The sequence below is a fragment of the Scardinius erythrophthalmus genome, assembly GCF_964197995.2.
Source record: "Scardinius erythrophthalmus genome assembly, chromosome: 17".
Classification (NCBI taxonomy): Eukaryota; Metazoa; Chordata; class Actinopteri; order Cypriniformes; family Leuciscidae; genus Scardinius; species Scardinius erythrophthalmus.
This window is the reverse complement of record NC_138237.1, coordinates 36,093,156-36,113,973: the sequence shown is the minus strand read 5'-3', so window position 1 is coordinate 36,113,973 and position 20,818 is coordinate 36,093,156. Positions and strand designations below refer to the sequence as shown.

Sequence of the window (20,818 nt, the reverse complement as noted above, 5' to 3'; positions counted from 1 at the left end):
GGATGACACACAGCGACATAGTATTATCAGCTCTATGGTGTGTTTTTACCCTGAAATGTTTCATTTCGAGAGAGACCCGGCGCGCGCAGTAACAAAATGACTAAAAAGAGATCCAGCACGAGAGAGAGGCAAAGAAAAACGCCTGTTCTTATTTTATGTTGCTTTGAACTATTTTCGTTTTGTACCGTTTTAATTTTTTAACTTAGCTGCAATTTCGTTGGCAGTACATGTAAAATGTCGCAAGAATAAGATTCTGTGTTTCTTATTTTGCATCGCAAAGGGAATAAACTCTAAACTCGATGCAACCCTGTTTTAAATAAATAACCTGTCCCGAGTGTGTATGAACTGTTAAATAAATAAAATGACTCTTTTGGGAGTGTTCTTTTACTTTTTTTTTTTTTGTGTGTGTGTGTGTGTGTGTGTGTGTGTGAAAGCAATAGCCTACTGTAGGCTATTGAAAGTCTTTTTCTGATTTGTTCGATCTGTTTTGAAAAATGTCTTCCATTGCTATTGCCGGGTATCACTGTCAGTCATCTCAATTTCGTGATTGATTCACAAAACAATAATTTCACAGATTAAAGACGAGCTTCATCATCTTCATTTTCTGGTGCGATCGGCTGACAATTTTCCTTCATAAAGTTTTGTCGTCTGTGCAGCGGCTCAAATGGAATGTAGCACATTTATGTTGTAATGTACAATTGATAATTAAACAAAACGCATGACTTTAATAAACAGTTACATATTTAAGCATCAAGAACGGTAAAACATTAACGCTGTCAGCTACTCTGAGATTCGATCTTGATGCCTTGATGTAGCCTAATATTCTTCTATTGCAATGTTTTAAGTTGAAAATGTTTTCATTATTACATTTATTCAATTCAGTTTCAGTAATGTCAGTATTGTGATTATGAATTCGTTAGAGAGAATAAACTGACACTTTGCAAAGTCTGTGATTGTTGTGCCTAATTTATGTTGCTTTGAACTATTTCCTTTTTGTACCGTTTTAATTGGTTAACTTGGCTGCAATTTCTTTGGCAATACAAATTTAAAATGTTGCAAGAATAAGATTCCGTGTTTTGCATCGCAAAGGGAATAAACTCTAAACTTGATGCAACCCTGTTTTAAATAAACTGTCCCGACACTTTATTTATGCCTTGAAATATTCGATGGGGTTTCAAACTTAATTAATTTGGTGTTCTCTTACATTTTCATTTTTTTATTGAAAGCAATACTGTATTGAAAGTCTTCTCTTTTTTTCAATCTGTTTTGAAAAATGTCTTCCGTTGCTATGGCCGGGTATCACTGTCAGTCATCTCAATTTCGTGAATGATTCGCAAAACAATAATTTAGCAGATTAAAGACTAGCTTCGTAATCTTCATTTTCTGGTGTGATCGGCTGACAATCTTCCTTCATAAGTTTTGTCGTATGTGCAGAGGCTCTACTGGAATGTAGAAAATGTATGTTGTAGAGTACACTCGAAGGGTAGGACTCTGTACTGATACTTCGAACCCTCAGACGCAACACGCAGGATGGCCTGTGGTGCAGAAGGCTAGAGATCTGAAGTACATGTCTTTTAGGTCAAACGCTGCAGACCAAGCTTGGGGGCTGGGCATTCAGAAAAATTCCACTCAGTGTAGCAACGTGGATGGAGGCTTTCGTAGAAAGGGCCTGTTTCAAGTGACACAGGGCCAAGATGGTCATGACCCACCACATACTAGGTACATGAAGAACGAGTTTATAAAACTGGCCTTCATATTGCCTGGAGGGAGCGATGCAAAACACGGCTATATCGCGTCCTTCGCCAGTAGGACAGCAACATGTGCGCACAAGACAGGAGCACTGTTCACCACTAGGTGTGATAAATATCACTGAACTTTCAGGAGCATCTCTGCTCAACACTTAGTGTTATGATTATCACTGAACTTGAGCGGTGCCGAATGATAATGAATCGCATAGCCAAGTCTGATGGTCACAGTCTGGTCGGGACCGGTTGGGAAGCTCTTTCTGCTTCTACGAACCAGGCCCAGAAGACCACAGACGTACCCGAGGTGGGGCAGTGAGGTAGAGGACAGGGATGTGAGTGTGCAGGGCAACACTTACCTGTCTCCACTGGACGGCAGAGGATGCGTGAGAAGGTGGAAGGCTCGCTGACGCGAGCTCACAGGCCTGCGAGGGGAGACAAGGATCCCCCAGAAGCAGCGGCCGTTGGACACAGGTTTGATTAAATAGTAGTACGACGAAGACAAGCTCCCTAAGCGTGAACGTCGACTACGTCTGACGTTCTCGACTGAAAGGGAACTCGCGCTACTTGTAATGCACTACCCCCTACACTGGTCATGCGACTGCCGTAGCCATTGTACTGGCGTGATTTCACATGTGCTTCAGACACTGGTTACGTTGAAGGCGTTCCCATAGCATCAGCAACTGACACAACGTTGTTCCTCGAAAGGGACCTATTTTATAATGTAAAGAAATAGTGTCTCTTTAATTAAATACCACTGTTATGCTCTTAAAATGTAAACTCATTGAGCAAAGTGCAATCAAGCTAGGGATAGTTCACCCAAAGATGCAAATGTTGTCATCATTTATTCACCCTCAAGTTGTTCCAAAACTGTATGAATTTATTTTGTCTGCACACAAAATAAGATATTTTAAAGAATATCAAAAATATCTTCTTTTGTGTTCAGCAGAAGAAGAAAAAAAAAATCATACAGGTTTAGAACAACATGAGGGTGAATAAATTATGACAGAACTTTCACCATTTTTGGGTGAACAATCCTTTTAAATAATGCACTTTACTTGAAATTCACCCTATATGTTGCTGCCTTTTCCCTCTTGCACATGGTGCTGCTTATGAAGGATAGTTGCAAACCAAACACGCTCCGAAATGAAAGTTTTTTCAAAAAGGCCATCACAAGTATAATGCCATAACAGATTCCCAAGCTCAAAGTATATTCAATACTACAGCAATCTACTACATGGGTATATTGGAGTCTTGTGAGCAGAGAGTAATTAGATACCAAACAGTATAAAGGGTATAAGAGTATTCAAGTTTCTCAGGTTTCTCTCTCTTCTCTGGAATTTAATTTCCTCACTTACTACTGTTCTCCATATTTTGTTCTTCAGCAGTCCACCCCAGCCTATTTCTCTCTCCGTAACGCCTACTCACCAACACAAACACCAACAGCCCATCACACAGTCCAACCACCACTCTTATTGTTTAAATTAAAAATACATTATACAGAAGGGATCAATTATATGACCATATTAAGCTACTGTATAAACCAGGGAAGCAAAACCCCCAAAACACATAGTTCACAATATCTGCAATGTCTAATTGGCTCTCAAAAGCTTTTGTGCTGTTTAATGCCTATTATTTCAGAAAATAGTCCTCCATTTAGGTGATTTGAACTGAAGAGTTTATCTTTTAAGCTGATGCTGAATTTACATCAACCTGATGGTACAAAGCTGTATACCCTATAGTGAAAAATAAATATACTAAAATGTATTTGAAATACATTTATTGTATGCTAAGTATACTACAAATGCATTTACATATTTATGTACTTAATATAAATACCCTGCAATTGTACTTTTGGTATAGCCTACTAAATTGGTACACTTAAAGTCTGCTAAATTGTAACTACTCTAAAAAAAGATGGTTCTGTAAAGGTTCTTTACACGTAGTAACAGTTCTATTTAGTACTGTATCGTTGAAGAACCTTTTAGATGTTGAAATGGTTCTTTGTGTTACAGTTTAGGGTTCTTTATCACCGCCCTTTTGTTTTTCAAATCTGTAACTGTCAAAGCCTCCTCATTACTGATTTTCTGGAGCTCAGCTATACAACTACATTTACTACACAGACTGTCAACATACTCTCAACAGGTAAATGATTTCTTTCTTAAAATGTCTATGCTCTGTTCAGTTAAAGGAGTAGTTCACTTTCAAATAAACATTTCCTGATAATTTACTCACCCCCATGTCATCCAAGATGTCCATGTCTTTCTTTCTTCAGTCGAAAAGAAATTAAGGTTTTTGAGGAAAACATTCCAGGATTTTTCTCCATATAATGGACTTCAATGGCAACCAACGGTTTGAAGGTCCAAATGTCAGTCTCAATGCATCTTCAAAGGCTCGACACGATCCCAGCCAAGAAATAAGGGTCTTATCTAGCGAAACGATCTGTCATTTTCTAAAAAAATAAATAAAAATGATATACTTTTTAACCACAATTGCCCGTCTTGTACTATCTCTGAGATGTGCCACACATTACGTCATCACGCTGGAAAGGTCACGTGTGGATGAAATAAAGGATGAAATAAATGAATTTTAATAACATTTTGGTAAAGGTTTTTTCAATAGGGTAGTCATCAATAAATGTCTAGAGGTAGTACAATTCCAAGACGCGTCTGAGAGGCCAAGAGTGGTACCTGAAATCTACAAGCATTGCCAGCAAACCTCTTTGGGTATGTTATAAAGTGTTCACTCAAATAATATAACACACAATTTCATCATGTATTACGTTTCTAAGTAGATGTTAGATGACACCTGAAATGGATCATAGATTTTCTTGAGTACAGGCATTCAATCTAACATCAAGTGCATCAAATGCCATAAGTGTCATCATAATGTATGCAATCTGCCATCAGAAGTGTACGTAACTTTGTCTGTATGGTAACTACTTGTCATGTTTTATGTATTCTCCACTCCGTTCATGTAATTTTATGCGCCTATCTGTTTAGCTGTATATGAAGAGGGACTACAGATGAGCCAACTGAGACTTTTCAGAAATGTCCAAAACTGTCAAAAAAAAACTGTTCATGAAAGATTAACACATTTAAAAATGTAAAACATGGAAACTGTTATTTTACAATCCCTATTATACACAGAGCAGTACAAAAGATGATTTGTCATTCATATATAGCAACTAAATATCCATGACATCAATAATAGAAAAAGAGGTTAGCATGAGTGAAATATGAGTTATTTTAATGATATCTAATATACTCATAACATTTTAGCTAGATTGAGAATAGTAAAAATGCTGAAAAGGAAAGACTTGCAGTATCACATTAAAGGCAAAACCACAAAAGGCAGCAAAAAAGATGAAGGTTAAAATTTGCACACCTCTGGGTTTGTTGATATACATTAGTGTTCTGCCTTTTTTCCATAATAATTAGTGATGTTGTAACCTGAGTGGGCTAAGCTGGGCAGCACCAACCACCTGCAGCTGTCAAACATATTAACACGTGTTTAACTAGATTTTAATTTCCAGTAGGAAACACTCGTGTTTTATGCAAGTTTTATGCAAGTTTATAATTTAGGCTTTTATGTTACGTATTAATATAATTGTGTTTTTACAAACAAGAATCACCTTTAAATTTAATTCTACATTAAATTATTTAAAGGGCACTTTTTATGCCCCTTTTCACAAGATGTAAAATAAGTCTCTGATGTCTCTAGAGTGTGTATGTGAAGGTTTTTACAGCATGTTTAAATTGTCACTTTTTGGGGCTCAGAAAAATGCACCGTTTTAGTGTGTATCCCTTTAAATGCAAATGAGCTGCTGCTCTCGGCACAGAGGGCGGAGCCTCACAAGCTCATGCTCAGTGTCAGGAATGATTAGCCTAGAAATATAGACGCACCCTAGTGGCAGCAAATGTAATTTGCAGCCAGGGCCGTCTAGCAACTCTCCTAGAGTTGGCTTGCGAGCCGGAAAAACCAAACTCTAGTCAGGCCAATCACATCGTGTATTGAGTCGGTGGGCGGGCTTAACATAATGACGGCAGAGTTGTGACGGTTCCGCGTGAATTTCCAGCTACTTGAAAACAAAGCAGATGGGTGCTGCTGCTGGCGAACAGCGGTCTTTCGAATCGGCTTTAGCCGCGACTCTGGAAGACTTGGAGTTAAGCTTTTCTTTGAGAAAAGAACAAAGAACGGCACTTAAATCATTCTTAAAAAAGGAAGATGTGTTTGGTGTTTTGCCGACCGGATACAGCTCTGCTGGTGGTTGGTTGTAGCGCTATCCTATTGCGTGCAGAGGGAATTTGTAAGACAACCGTTTATCCAGCCCCTCGGATTGAGCCCTGCCAATGGTGTGTTCCCAGACCCAACATCTCGATGTGGGTCTGGCTTGTCAGGCTAAGGAATGATAATATCAAAACAGAAACTCTCAGTAGCGGTGTTCATTTCGACCCGGAGACGGACAATAATGCCCACAGAGTCAGAGAATATATGTGACCCGTCACGGAAACCAGGGACACAAGTCGGCAGCACAACTTTCGAGCAAAATGAGAAAGAAGCGGGTTTTTTTTTTCAAAATTGGTGATTTTCGTTTTTTTGCAGAATTTGTTAGTTGAGATCACGAAGAAGCCTCTCCATGTTTGAGATAGCTATATTGGTATATTTAAAAGCGTACATTTTGAGGTTGAAATCGGCTTGTTTTTCGGAGATTCTAGCACGCAGTTGGGGCTAGTCATTGTCGGTGCGTATTTCCATACTGAATAAGCCGGCTTTTGTTTCTTTTGTTATTGCCCCCGCCCTCCAAGGGAACAGCGTGGCTATTATGCATGGTCTAGTGGTAGAGCTTTCGCCAGCCGTTTCAGAGGGTCTGAGTTCGAACCTGCCCTCGTATAGGTTTTTTTTTTTCTCGTAGAGTTTTTTACTCTCATCAAAACGATTATGTTCATCAGTGGTTGTATATCAAGCAGGGGCACGCAAACGTTTGCATTATGTTTTGTGGTTTCACCAGAACGAATAGATAGTATCCGCAACGGATTGAAGCGCGCGTCCGAGTAAAGAGGGTGCGGTGTGTGCGCGAGCCACACGAGAAAACACTGTTTCCGCGCCACTGATCGCAGCGGCAACGAGCACTTTGATCACTTGATTTTAAAAAACACATTTCAGCGCTAGTCTCTTATTTAAAAAACGAACGAAATGAATGCTTTGCCAGTTAACTGGAGATGTTTTATTTATTTGTAGAATTGCATGAGTACACCGAAGAAAATTCCTAGTCTGTGAAACCTTTCATTGACAATGGCAATAAAATCTATTCTGATTCTGATTCATACTTGGATTCATACTCATACTGATATATATATATATATATATATATATATATATATATATATATATATATATATATATATGTATATATATATATAGCCTATATCACATAGCACATCCTGTTTTTGATTTGAACATTGTCTAGAGTTTATCTTATTTTTTATTCAGTGTACATAAGAGTTGCCTATACAGTTTTATCGGTAGATGCTAAGAGACATTTATTTATATATTACCTGTTTGCAAACTTTTTCTTTTTTCTTTGATGGCACATTTTCCTGACCCTTCTGCTCTACAGCTTTACAGGGGGTATGGCTTATTTAAATGATATGTAAATGAGCCCTATTGTCACTCCCAGCAGGAGAGAGAGGTGAGAACTGAACAATCTTTAGAGGGGTTTTCTCCCCTTTGAGCTTTTTTGAGTGCCTACCTTCAAATGGCCACAACTTCTCCAAATATTATCAGATTTGCATGTGTTACACATCGTTGGAAAGCTTGGAAACTACACTTTCAGAATCTGTGAATAACTCAAAATGCTCCAGAACCGACTTGTGTCCCTACTTTCCGTGACTGGTCACATATGCTATATGGAAATTAGAACAGGTGTTTAGTTTAATTATGATTATAACGTATTTGTCATCTGCTTTGATACACTATTAATACAAGCCTGCTGTAGCGGACCCCATCCGAAAGATGGCCAAAAAAAAGTTAATTGTACATCACACAAAAGATAAAGCATCAGTTTTACTCCAGAAAATCACTGTAAGATCTGAATAAACACAGTATAAGAAGTGTGCATTAAAGTCTTATCCATAAACTCTCTCTCTCCCTTTCATTATCATCAACATACACAGTGAATTACACAAAACACTCATTACAACTAACAGTAAACAAACACATACACACCTTTTCAGGGGGTGCTTAATAAACTGGTAAGTTTTATATCCATAAAACAACTCTGAACTGTAATAAAGTGCGCGCTCTCCCTTTCATTACTGCCGTGATCAGTAACGTTAGGCCTGTCAATCCGGAGGCTGTAAGCTGGATCACGAACTGTTGGTACAAATCCATCCTCAAGTAACAACGGGAGTAAATGAAGACGGCTATATTCATTCTTACATCTAACAAAACACCTCAATCGCTTAGATTAGAAGACACTCTTTTCTACAGCTGCTCCGGCATCAAAACAATGTTGAACTGTGTTTAGTTCACTCAGGGCTGGTCTATGCTAAAACTGCAGTGTCAGTCGCATAGACGTGGGAGGGGCCTGTGCAAAAGTACGTCACATTGCTCAGAATCTGAGAACGGCTTGTTCTGAGACACTGCTTATGATTTATGAGGATTTAAAAAAAAGCATTGGGTGGATCATTATAGTTGTGTACACACACCGCCAACACACATTTATGTTCAAACACCATGTAAACGTGACTTTTGCATAATAGGTGCCCTTTAAAGTTTGAAATCTTCTGTACAATGTGGTTCCGTCTAAATTAAGTAAATAAGTTTAATACACAGGGTTAGAAGTTTACAACAAACTTTATGAAGAATATTTGAAGAGTAAATGCAAAGCTTCTTTCCAAACACAAGCCCATTAAAAGCTGCTGGATTTCATTGTCTTCACAATGGACATTCTGTTTTAGAAAACAAACATATATAGTAGAAATCACTAACCACAACTAAAAGCCAAAATTCAAGTTATTTAGTGCTTGACCATGGGCCGTCAAAAAAAGAGAGAATTAAGAGAACTGAGAGGTTGAAGCTGATTCTATAAGTGCTTGAAAAGAGCATTTCATTTATTTTCATTCCAACACAGGACGATGCAGCTCTATCATCTGAAGTTTTTCTATAGTTAACATTAATCTTAATCTAATAAAAAAACAAAAAAAAAATACAGAGTGCCCTGCAGTTTGTATGTTAGAGAGGCAAATATGCTCCTTATCTCAAGTGTATTGAAACAGCACAGTCCAGCTGGGTCAACAGCACACACAAAACCAGTGCATGCTTCTGTTAGAACAGATACGCCACTCATCCTAGAACATCACCCATTTCATGCTCACAAATTATCATGTTTTTCAATCAGAGAAGGCAGAGGTCACCACAATGGCATGTCACAGGATATGTGGCACATTAATTCATCAATCTAGCATATTATAATCAGCATTCCTTTACAAATAGATGAACATTTGAAAATTTGAGGATTTATGCGTTTCTTTTTTTTTTTTTTTTTTTAATGGACTAAAAAAAGATTGGGATGGATTCCAACATCCTCAAACACTCACACTAAGCTTTCAGCCTCTTGGTTTCCTGAATATTTTGATGTGCTTATAATACCATTAACCTCTTCTGGAAACCGTCATGGACTGATGGGGTCCATTTGCTCTCTTTTAACTTTGATAAGTATAAATTCTGTTTTTGTAATCATAAAGTTGTAAACAAGAGGTACTGGTAAAATAACAGAACGTGTGGATAGCATAGTATTGGAAGAGAAGCTGTTGAGAAGCTCATTGCTAAGATTGCTGAGACTTCTTTTGGGGGACTTCATAGTCACTCTCTATCTTATTGCTGTCTAGGGGAAATAACTGAGATCTCATTTGTCTTTTTTCTTTCCTATGGGTCAAGGTCATGGTAAGAACAAAGACTGCAGTGAAGACAGACAGAAAAAAAATCACATGTTTGCACTGCAAACATCAATCTGCACCTAAGATCAAAACGCATCAGGCTTCACTTCAGCCTAGAAGCTGCAAGACCATTCATCAGCACTCAGTCTCTGTTTCACTCTTTGTTTGCATTCATCTGTCCTTTGGTGAATCACACACACCGAAGGCGCTGTTGGGGGCACAACCTTCCCTACAACCACACCCCTAACTGCCTCCCAGAAAATGGCAGGTTGTTAATGTCAAGAAGCTTTTGCAAGTCTATGTCAGCGACTCATATTGCCTGCGGTCATGTCTGACCTTTGCTCTCCTCTCTGGACAGACCTACTATATCATCTAACACCTACTGTGGGAGGTGCAGAGGACCTTTGATGATGGAGACATGTGACCATGTAAGTGAACAGAATTGGATGAGCCAGAAACAATCTAGGGCTATAAATTGAAAGCATAGAGCCATTTTGCTTCGGCCCAGCTCCACCAGTGTTATTCCGAGCAAGCCTCATATAAGTTCATATATAATTGCAATGGAGAAAATGTTTGCTCTGCTAACAAAATAACACAGGTGGAAGCGGTGAATTTCAAAAGTCTACTTCAAACTCCAGAGGGTCGAGAGTTATGTTCAATGATTCACAAGGGAATAAACTGGAGTGGAGAAGATTAGGCTGCTAGTTCTTTAAATGAAAGCAAAAAATTGTCTAAACGTGCTGATGTATTAGGTTTTTTTTTTTTTTTTTTTTTTTTTGCTTATTTGACCCTAATCCGTGTAGCTGTGATATGACAAAACCATTAATGTGTGGTTTAAAATTCAATCAGAAAAGCTAATAAAAAACTGAATTGTGAACTGTGAGACTAGATTTGAAGTAGTGTGACGTCTTGAACATGACATTGCATTCATGCAACTCTAGAGTATAGTGTCTACAGCCATGTATGAATTCACTCATTTACATTGACATGCACCATACAGTATAGTGAATGAGTGAACTGGTGAACAGTTTTGTGACACTATATATGCTTGAATGAGTAAATAGTACAGTAATGCTTCTGTTGTCTCATGCACTTAATGGTGTAATAGGTGTAATGTCATGAAGGATGTAAAGATCAGAGTTGCAAGAATGAATATGTGTATAATATCATAAATGCCTCTTCTAATTACTCACATTGCTAACATTGTCCTGTAACCGAGATACACAGAGAACAAGGAAGAACAGCATAAGAGCATAGCTGGTTATTCAATTCAGGAATGACTTTGAGAATGTGATGTAATAAAAATTAATGTCGTGTGATATAATGTCTTAAGTCTTAAAAATCAAAAGGGGGAGGACAGGGGGTTGGGATCACATTTTAATATAGTGAACTTTGATGCCACACTGACCTAAAGCCTATCAAACAATACAAAATGCACCAACATATACTGTGAAAATACTTTCAATGGGCCCTATCTTGCACCCAGCGCAAATTAGGGAATGAACTTGCGGTCCCGGGGGCGGTTTAGCGCAAAGAGGAGGCGTGTTCCGGCAGAAACGTTCCCTGGTGCTATTTTGCAGTTTCAGAAAACAATTCCGCCACAGACCAGGAAAAACCTAGTCTAAAGTCAGTGGCGCGTTGCGCATGTTATTCATATGCTATTTTAATAAGGACACATGCTTGGCCATAATCAATGTAGCGTGTGCACAACGCGCATGCACTTTACTTATCTCATCTACACACAGACGCAGCAGTTCTCATTTTTAGAAAACCATACATTATTACGAGGGAAAATATTAACACACGAGGGAAATCATTGTTGTGTCCATGAAGATGGGAAAAAATAGGCATAAATCTAGCTTACACATTTACCCAAATCTTTATACGCCTGTTTAACCGAAGCTAATTTGGGTGGGTTTCTCCATCCCCATACAATAGAACTTCTCTGTCTTTTACGGCCCTGACGAGAACGTCGGTCTCCTCGGCTGTGAACCGCTCCTGGCAAATCCGCCGTTATAATAGCAATCCGCCATGGAACAAGTGCGCCAGCTCTTAAAGGGAATGTGAGATGACGCTCTGATTAGTTTATTTCACGTTACGCCCAAACCACACCTATGAGTAATGAAGCTACTTCAGACAAACCCATTTTAGATTTGCGTCGGGTACAAGAGTCATTTATCCCGTCGGTATAATAGCAACAGCGCCCAAGATCCGCCCACAAAGTTACTTGTGTTTCGCGCTTGATACTTGCGTTTCAGATTGTTAAAATAGGGCCCAATATGTTTCAGCATCATATTGTTTCCATATGTTACTATTACTGAATAATTTCTGTTATTTCAACTACATTTAATGGGTTTTATGAGTTTAATCAATATTTAAATTCAAAGTAGTAGAGTGCAATTACCTCATCACTGCAGGTTGTAAAACCAGTTTGATCAAGGCACCAATTCAGCTTTCAATTTTAGTGGGTTGAAATTCTTTACAGTGTATAGGAGAGGCAGAGATTACACAAAATCAGGCTTAACAGATAAGAAGGGAAAGATATAAATAGTCAGAGAACATAAAAAATCTCTAAAACAAAGGCAAAATATTGTAAAGTGAGGAATTTAAGCTTTTATTTTTTTTTTTTATTCAGAGAGGAAAGCCTGGCCAACTCCTCTTCTCCCATTATGAAGATGTGCTGACACATTGCTTCAAGTGCCAATACCAAAAATTCCCCATTGCCACAGGGAGCTGCATGACATCAAGGTTCATGGTGATTTGGACACTCGCTCTAGCTATTTATCCAGTGGAAAAGAATGTTTAATCCAAATGAATGCGTGCAAGTTCCAAGCCAGGAAAATGTGAAAGGGTTTAGAGCAGTGATCTGTGCTTTTTCGCTTTCTTGGCCTAGTAATGACATCATTTAAGCTTGCGGACACACACAAATGAACTCACTCAGACAAACACACTCAGACTCAGACATCAACTACATAAATCGTAATCATTGTTTTGTCCTAAAGACATCTTCACAGTACTAATGAATGCGTGCACTGTTGCTTAAAACATTAATAATTATTGTGTGATGGAATTGCAAAGACTAAAAGCAAGCAAATGATCACACATTCACTTCTCAAACCTTGTATTCTCTGTCTGCAGGGTGAACAAAATCAATACTATGAGTAACTCATAGTGAATATCACTGGGCTATTTTGAGAACAACAGAAACAATAACTCAAAATACAATGCAGTCAGGTCCTGGTGTATTGAAAATACACTACCAGTTCTCAGTTATTGTTATGAATATCACCTCACTTGACCAGACTTCGAACACAAAACTTCATGTTGTACTTAAGAGCCATCACTAGGGGATGCTCTTGTATCTAAGGGGGGAGTGTGTGTGTGGGGGGGGGGAGTGTGTGTGTGGGGGGTGGGGGGTGGGGTTCTATCAGATAGCCATAAGGGTAGAAAGAGTATAAAAACCAAGATGGATAAATTATTGTTGGCATCTACTTGTTTTGTTATTTCATAAATCCCAGCAAAAACATTCAGTTCATTTGCAGAAGGAAATCTGTTGCCATAGAAACCACATTAGCTCTTCCTTGCCATTATTCATGTCCATATGTGAATACTGAGTATAATAGGTAATACATGCTCTGAAAAGTTTTGTTATGCACAATCTCTGATGAATACTACAGAACATTTACTGCAAAATTATCATACAAGAACCACTGATATGAAGTACACACTCACGGATGTAGTGGCATACTGTTCATTGAAATAATTTGATGAAAGCTAATGGATTTATAATCTATAACTTTTCAAATTAAATATATAACTACCTGGAACAGAGAGCCTGGGAAAGGGGGGGTTAAAAATGTGTCTCAAACAGGACAGCATGATGACACTTACCATATTCACTTCTGATACCATGTCTATGCTGGCTATGTCTATATTCATCCCCACTCCCACAGGAGGACCTATAAACCAAACCAAATCATACCAATGAGTATACAGCTAATTGGTTTTGTTTTGCACACTGAGATAAATTGCATGAGCCGTTATTGACTCAATGTCAGCCTGATAACATCCAGGATGTGGTGAAAACTAAACCAAAGATTCCCAAACACACTGATTTCAATATGATCGTTCAGTATGGTAAGTTCCCAGTTTATATTCATCACCATGGTCATCACTGTTTACTGATATTGCTCTTACTTTTTAATATGTGCAAATCAGAAGAACCACATGCAGGTACCACTGGATAAAACATGTTACATGTTATAAATAAATTCGTCAACTTTGCGAAGCACCACTAATCAAACGTCGATAAGCGATTGTTTTAAAACAAGTGAAACCAAGTGTTCAGATCATATCCAAACCTGAAATAATTGGGACGTATTAGAGCGTAATTCTTCATCGTGGCGCGCTATGATTTAACTATATGAAAGTTTAGAGGTGATGTTAAAAGGCTGACATAATAAACCTAATTAAAAACGTGCTTTACCTCCAAAATCTGGCCTCAAGCGAATGTCATATCCCTTCAATAGTCTATCAACAGTTTCTTTTACGATAGACATATTGCTTGGATCATTGGCACTGTAAAGAGGGAAAATAAACCGTTAGATTCAGTTGTATCCTTAGAGATCATTTTAGGTGTATGTGTATGTGTGTGTGTGTGTGTGTGTGTGTGTGTGTGTGTGTGTGTGAGTGTGTGTGTGCGTGTGCGTGCGTGTGTGTATGTGTGTATGTGTGTAGAGTACAGACTGCCATATGAAGTGAGGAGAGCTTTTGGATCAGACTTACCTTTGCGCACACACCATAGCCATTATCACGGGGAACGTCCAGACGCGCATAAAGCCCTTTTCTCGTATTCTAAAGACCTCCATACTTTTATGTTTTCTGGTTTCCGTGAAGACAGAGAAAATCCAACTTAGAGTGCGCTGTGCAGTAATTCCACTGTGGTGCGCATGCGTACTCCAGCGCAGCATCCAGGAGCGGTATGGCGCTGATGGTGCTAGAAGAGCACTTCCCGACCAGAGACAGGGAAATATTTAAGGGAAAACTACGATAACACCAGAGTGAACCATAAAATAGACGACCTTACATCTGCATTGTTTGTGCATCATGCAAAAAAAAAGGAGCCCTGTCTTGTCAAGTGGGCTTTAAAAGCTTCATGAGCAGTTTTAGTGTTCTCTCTCATCTGTCTTGAAAATTTGAGGTAAGGCACAAAAGTAATTAGTCTTACACAAGATGGAGCAGGAGGCTTGTTTTACCGGTAAAAATAAATAAAAATAAAATAATAATAATAATAAATTAGGACTTTAAATTATTTGACTTCTGTTGGCCATCATTTGATGAGCTGTAGGTGCTAAATTGGATGCTTAAAGGGATCGATATGAATCTAAACCTCTAGATTACACCATCCCAACACGACAAGGGGAATCCTAAGTAAACCCATCCATAGTGCATGAAGGGGAATGAGTTCAAAGGAAAAAAAAGGCTGTGCACCTAATTTGCATTGGCATAAGATTCGTCAGACATTTATTTGTGAAGAAGAAGTGTGTGTGTGTGTGCGGTGGGGGGGGGGGTATATTTAACATTCCAGCTGTTAAAATGGGGGGGGGGGATTAACACATTATTACTGTTGGTCAGTGTTTTCAACTGGTGGGTTAAATGTGTCTGTTCAAATAACATTTTCTGAAGAAAAAAAACAACAACAACAACAACATTAACAACAAATTTGTTTATTAACAACAAATGGTGCCAAAAACAAAATAAAAGACTAACAGAGGGAAGTGTTTGATATAATATAATAATCCCAAATATAATTCTATTCTAAATTTTCATTAAGAAATAGGGATAGGCAATATATATATATATATATATATATATATATATATATATATATATATATATATATATATACTGTTCCATTTAAAAAATAAAATAAAAATCTTACTATTTTTTCATGTCAGGCTTGGTTAAATTTTGAAACTTTTACATGTACTCTACATTTGTCCCTAAATAAATATATATTTTTTAATCTGAACAATCACAAATGTTCCCTTTCAAATGCTGCTCACAATGCTGCGCTGAGTGCTTGGGAAAAACACCAGTGAAGTATGTGTAGTATTCTTACGTTCCGCTATCAACCAATCAGTACCGTTTATGCAAATTAGCCCTCGAAGATTCAGTTGTGTACTTGCTGCTAGAGAAATAACACTTGTTACGAACATGAAAAAAGAATTTAATAAATCCTCATGCTAAAGTAAAACTCTGCGTGCACCCATAGCCTCCTTGTACACTTCATCACTGTAACGTAAACAAAACAGTATGTGTATAACACATCAATAGGCCTATGTCACACTTCCTGCTTCCGGAACGCGGAGTAGGGATTCAGAACTTCCGGTCAACAGTATTTCTCCATAAGGATTTAGATTATCAGCCATAATGTCTAAACCATCCGAGGTAGACTGACCAGGAGCTATGAGGTTGTGAAACGAAGGTTTTTGCTCCTGTAGAAGCTATAAGTTCGTATGAAATCAACCTTGTTTTAAGAAAAACACGTTTTATCCACGATCTTATGAAAAAAAACTACACTACCCACAATCCTAAGCGTAGCAGCAACGTCTGCTGATTGGTCCAACTCGCTGTTACCATAGAAACGTTTACCTAACTGGCGAACGGCCCGCCGCTGTTGTTGTAGTGTACTGGGTTGCTCTGCGTCAGGACGTAGACAGCCATAACTCAGCTTTCACGCTTTTCCACTTGAGAGTTTTCATTTACCATCCGAACTAAATCATCATATGTGACTTCAGGCAGGTTGCGGAGAGATTTGGTCCAGCGGTATCTATCGGACTCCGCCATTGTAAAGAGCTAACCGGAAGAGCCGTATCCCTACTAAAAGACGTACTTCCGGTCTTCAATTTTTTCGTGATATAGGCCTATGAAATTGACACTGAATTTGGTACCCTCAGACGGTGACATCATCGGAATGCGCACTGGTCAGGGGCTATAATTAGATGTGCCACAGGTGCATCCTCAGGTATCACTTTGTCTGAAGAGTTCAGCAATTAAGCGTAGCATCTCATTCCCACTTTTTCAGGCTATACGGTTACAATCAAGTAACTCAAGATGTTCCCTTTCAAAAGCTTCTTTCAATGCTGCGCTGAGCGTAATGGGAACGAGAACAGGTGCATCAGAGCCATGCTGTGTGTGTGTGTGTGTGTGTGTGTGTGTGTGACAAGTTCTCTCTCTTTCTGTGAGAGAGCAAAACGTCATGCAAATTAAGCGTTGTGTGCTTTCCTCCTGTGATGACAAAGCACAGGGGGAACTACTCTTGTCGGTCACACTGGTCACCAGATTACACTGGCCACAGAAACAGGAGACCCCAAACATATTAAGTTAGCCTCCTTGACGAGTTAACTTGTTCATAAAAAATATAGCCTACCTCATGTGTCTTTGTGCCTTCGATGTTGACCCATTCGACTATCGCGGGTGCGAAGGTGCACAGTTATACGATGCTGCCTCAGATCAGAGAGACGCTCGCGGGCTATCTCTCCCCTGGGAGCGCATCATCAGAAGCATTTCACAGCGAGTCAGGCTGGTACTGCGCTGCACACCATGGCTGAATTACAAGCATACCAGGCTGATCTGATAAAAGATTTAAGCACAGCCTTTCATCCAGGGCCGGAGTGGGGCCCCTTTTCAGCCTGGGAGTTTCAGGCCCAAGACCGGCCCACTTTTTCCATGGTGGAATTCCAAATTAGCACTTTTTCTAAATTGGATAAATGAAGCAACAGTTCAGCTCTTACTATTGTGTAGTTTGTATTAATACCATGGGTTAACAAATAATGTAAAAGTTAAATAATAATTCACTTAGACTTTATGAGAAGCAATTACGATTTCACACAATTCTGACTTTATATTTCGCAATTCTGACTTTATAACGCGACTTTATATCACAATTCTGACTCTATATCTTGCGGTTCTGACTTTATAAGCAACTGCAACTTTATTTCACGCAGTCCTGAATTTATATCTTGCAATTCTGACTTTATAAGAAGCAATTGTGACTTTATTTCACACAATTCTGACTTTATATCTCGCAATTCTGACTTTATAACACACAATTGCGACTTTATCACACAATTCTGACTTTATATCTCGCAATTCTGACTTTATAACACGCAATTGCGACTTTATTTCACACAATTCTGACTATATATCTTGCAGTTCTGACTTTGTAAGCAATTGCGACTTTATTTCACACAATTCTGAATTTATAACACACAATTGCGACTTTATATCACACAATTCTGACTATATATCTTGCAGTTCTGACTTTATAAGCAATTGCGACTTTATTTCACACAATTCTGAATTTATAACACACAATTGCGACTTTATTTCACACAATTCTGAATTTATAATACACAATTGCGACTTTATTTCACACAATTCTGATTATATATCTTGCAGTTCTGACTTTATAAGCAATTGCGACTTTATTTCACACAATTCTGAATTTATATCTCGCAATTCTGACTTTATAACACACAATTGCGACTTTATATCACGCAATTCTGACTTTATAACACGCAATTGCGACTTTATTTCACACAATTCTCAATTTATATCTCGCAATTCTGACTTTATAACACACAATTGCGACTTTATATCACGCAATTCTGACTTTATATCTCGCAATTCTGACTTTATAAAACGCAATTGCGACTTTATTTCACACAATTTTGACTTTATATCTTGCAATTCTGAGAAATAAGGTCAGAATTGCGAGATGTAATCTCGCAATTGACCCTTCGCTAAGCCCCGCCCTCCTTGGTTACTGTTGCTACGCCTGTCAAGCTTTTGCGCCTGGCACGTCTATTACAGTATGTATGCACCGGTTTCAGACATTCCTAAGGAGATTATTAGTCATTTTTGGCGAACAGGTGAAAATATGAGAGAGCAAGACTGCAGTATGCATTCGAGGGCTATATCCACGACATAATATGCAAACGATTAGAGAATAATTTTATCAAAATTTAAGCTAAAGCCTATAACGTTAGGTCCCAGCGCAAGCAGTAGCCGCCTCGTACGCTGACCACACAAATTGAGGAACAGCTTTGTGCATGCACAGCAGTGTAAGTGAAATTTAAAAATATTCTAATATTTATAATTCAAACAGCTTATCCATAAGTATTGTGGAATAAACACAAGACATTAGCCTGACCACTTTGCAATGATAACATTCTCCCGCTTATATTTGTAGTGTGCCAGGCTAACGTCACTGCTCACACGTCGTGGGTCACATAAGTGACTAACTTACTGTTATGAACTGATTAAGTTTGCATACCAACCTTTTCCTTGGAGATCTCCGGCAAGTGATGTTCCCTCCTTTTACTAACTACCTTTTACTTTTACTAGAACTAACACCGGGAGAGTCGCGATGGGATTGGGGTAACGTTACTAGTTTGGCCGTCGATTAACAAAATGCTGAAATATATTTTTAAGTAACGTTAAGTTATGTCAGTGAGCCTCCGTCTTGCCTTTAATCACACTGCTTGATCCACGAGCTGGACAATAACTTTATTCTAGAGCTGCTATAAAGCCAAAACACTTTACTTTTAATTTCCTATTATCAATGTAAAGCTGCTTTGGAACAATCTACATTGTTAAAAGCGCTATATAAATGAAGATGACGCCCGGCATTTCTCCCCTTGGGTTTTAGGTTTCGGGAAGGGAACAAAATCCATCACCCCGTCCAAACTTTTACGATACCGGGTATCAGATTTGCACAATCCATACGCACAACGCTTCGGCATGTTTCCCTCGCTCGAAAGCTTGCCAGACCCTTCCGCGCCTAGTTACGGTTGCTAAGCCACGATTGGCCAGTGGCGGTTTTCGGGCGTGGCTTAGCGAAGGGTCAATTGTGAGATAAAAAGTCGCAATTATCTTTTAAAATGTTTTATTCTGTGGCTTAAAAAAAGCTTCCATACCTCCTGGCCTCTTCCTCCCATCCATCCTCCCTGACGCGTTACGGTAGGGCCAGCGGTGCCACGGTAGCCTACCTGAGAAAGCGTTTTGGAAAAGACGGACTATGGACCCAACCAACTCTATAGGAGGGGAGGGGAGAACTCCCTCACATGGTACAACCCATGCAGAGGCTGCACGCTGCGGTGTCAGAATGCGAAACGTGTGTAGCCTATGTAACTAACGTGACATTGAAATGTGAAAAAAAAAATAATAATAATAATAATTCCTCGACCAGCCCAAAAGTGAAGCGGCCCACCGGGAATTCTCCCGATTCTCCCGATTACCCACTCCGGGCCTGCTTTCATCCAGACTATGCGTACTTGTCTCATTGATATTTGGCTGCATTTAATGCTGAGGAATTAAATGATGAATACACAACTAATTTAAAAAAGATGCTTTTATTAATATATTTTTTAGGTACATGTAATGAAGTTAGATGTTATGGGAAGAAGGAGGCGGGAACTGGCAAACATTCAACAACTTTAATAAACAAATAAACACAAAATGAAAGTAAAGATAGCAGCCCTTCGCGGACGACTGCTGTCACATATAATAAAACATAAACAAAACACAACATAAGTCCAGGTCTGTTCCTCTCTCGTCCACTTACTGTTGTCGCTCCTCCTTTTATGCTTCCGCTCCTCCGTAAGAGATATGAGACCGGTGCGTCGCACAGGTGTCGCTCATCATCAAATCATGCCACCGGCCTTGCGCCGCTCTCTCACTGCCCTCGGCCTCATCCTGCTAGCCACGGTACATTTAATTCTGAGGAATTAAATAGTAAAACAGCCATAAAAGAATTTACTTTCAGAGCGCAGCCTCTGAGTGCTCGCTCATGGGCTATCTCTTCCCTGGGAGCTAATCATCACTTAAAAAGTCAGTGTTCCCCACCAAGTCATGCAGAATAACATCCGGGGTGGGGAAAGCGTTTCAGACAGCCAGTCGGACTGGTGCTGCTACACTATGGCAGGCATATCAGGCTGAAAGAAAGGCTCAAAAGCAGAGTGTGGCAAGTCGCTCTCCCCTTCTTAAAGACTGGTGCTCAACAGCCTCAGAAAAGACCTGACACCAGGACTATCATCTCAAAGAAGAAGAAGTCCTAATGGCTTTGGGCCC

At 39.1% G+C, this 20,818-nt stretch overlaps 1 protein-coding gene across 2 annotated transcripts in view; it reads right to left on the bottom strand.

The window, feature by feature from the left end:
- The window catches only part of gabrb2b (gamma-aminobutyric acid type A receptor subunit beta2b), a gene marked incomplete at its 3' end in the record, with an annotated part of 134,104 nt that extends 119,453 nt beyond the window's left edge, over window positions 1-14,651 (bottom strand). The window contains exons 1-3 of one of the 2 annotated variants that reach the window (XM_081390060.1): window positions 14,468-14,651; window positions 14,169-14,260; window positions 13,574-13,641 (exon numbers count right to left, since the gene is read on the bottom strand). In XM_081390060.1, the coding sequence (XP_081246186.1) occupies window positions 13,574-13,641; window positions 14,169-14,260; window positions 14,468-14,550 (243 nt within the window). In that variant the 5' untranslated portion in view covers window positions 14,551-14,651. The remainder of the gene's footprint in view (window positions 1-13,573; window positions 13,642-14,168; window positions 14,261-14,467) is intronic. The other variant, XM_081390061.1, reaches the window with a different exon arrangement.
- Between the last annotated feature and the right edge of the window lie 6,167 nt (window positions 14,652-20,818).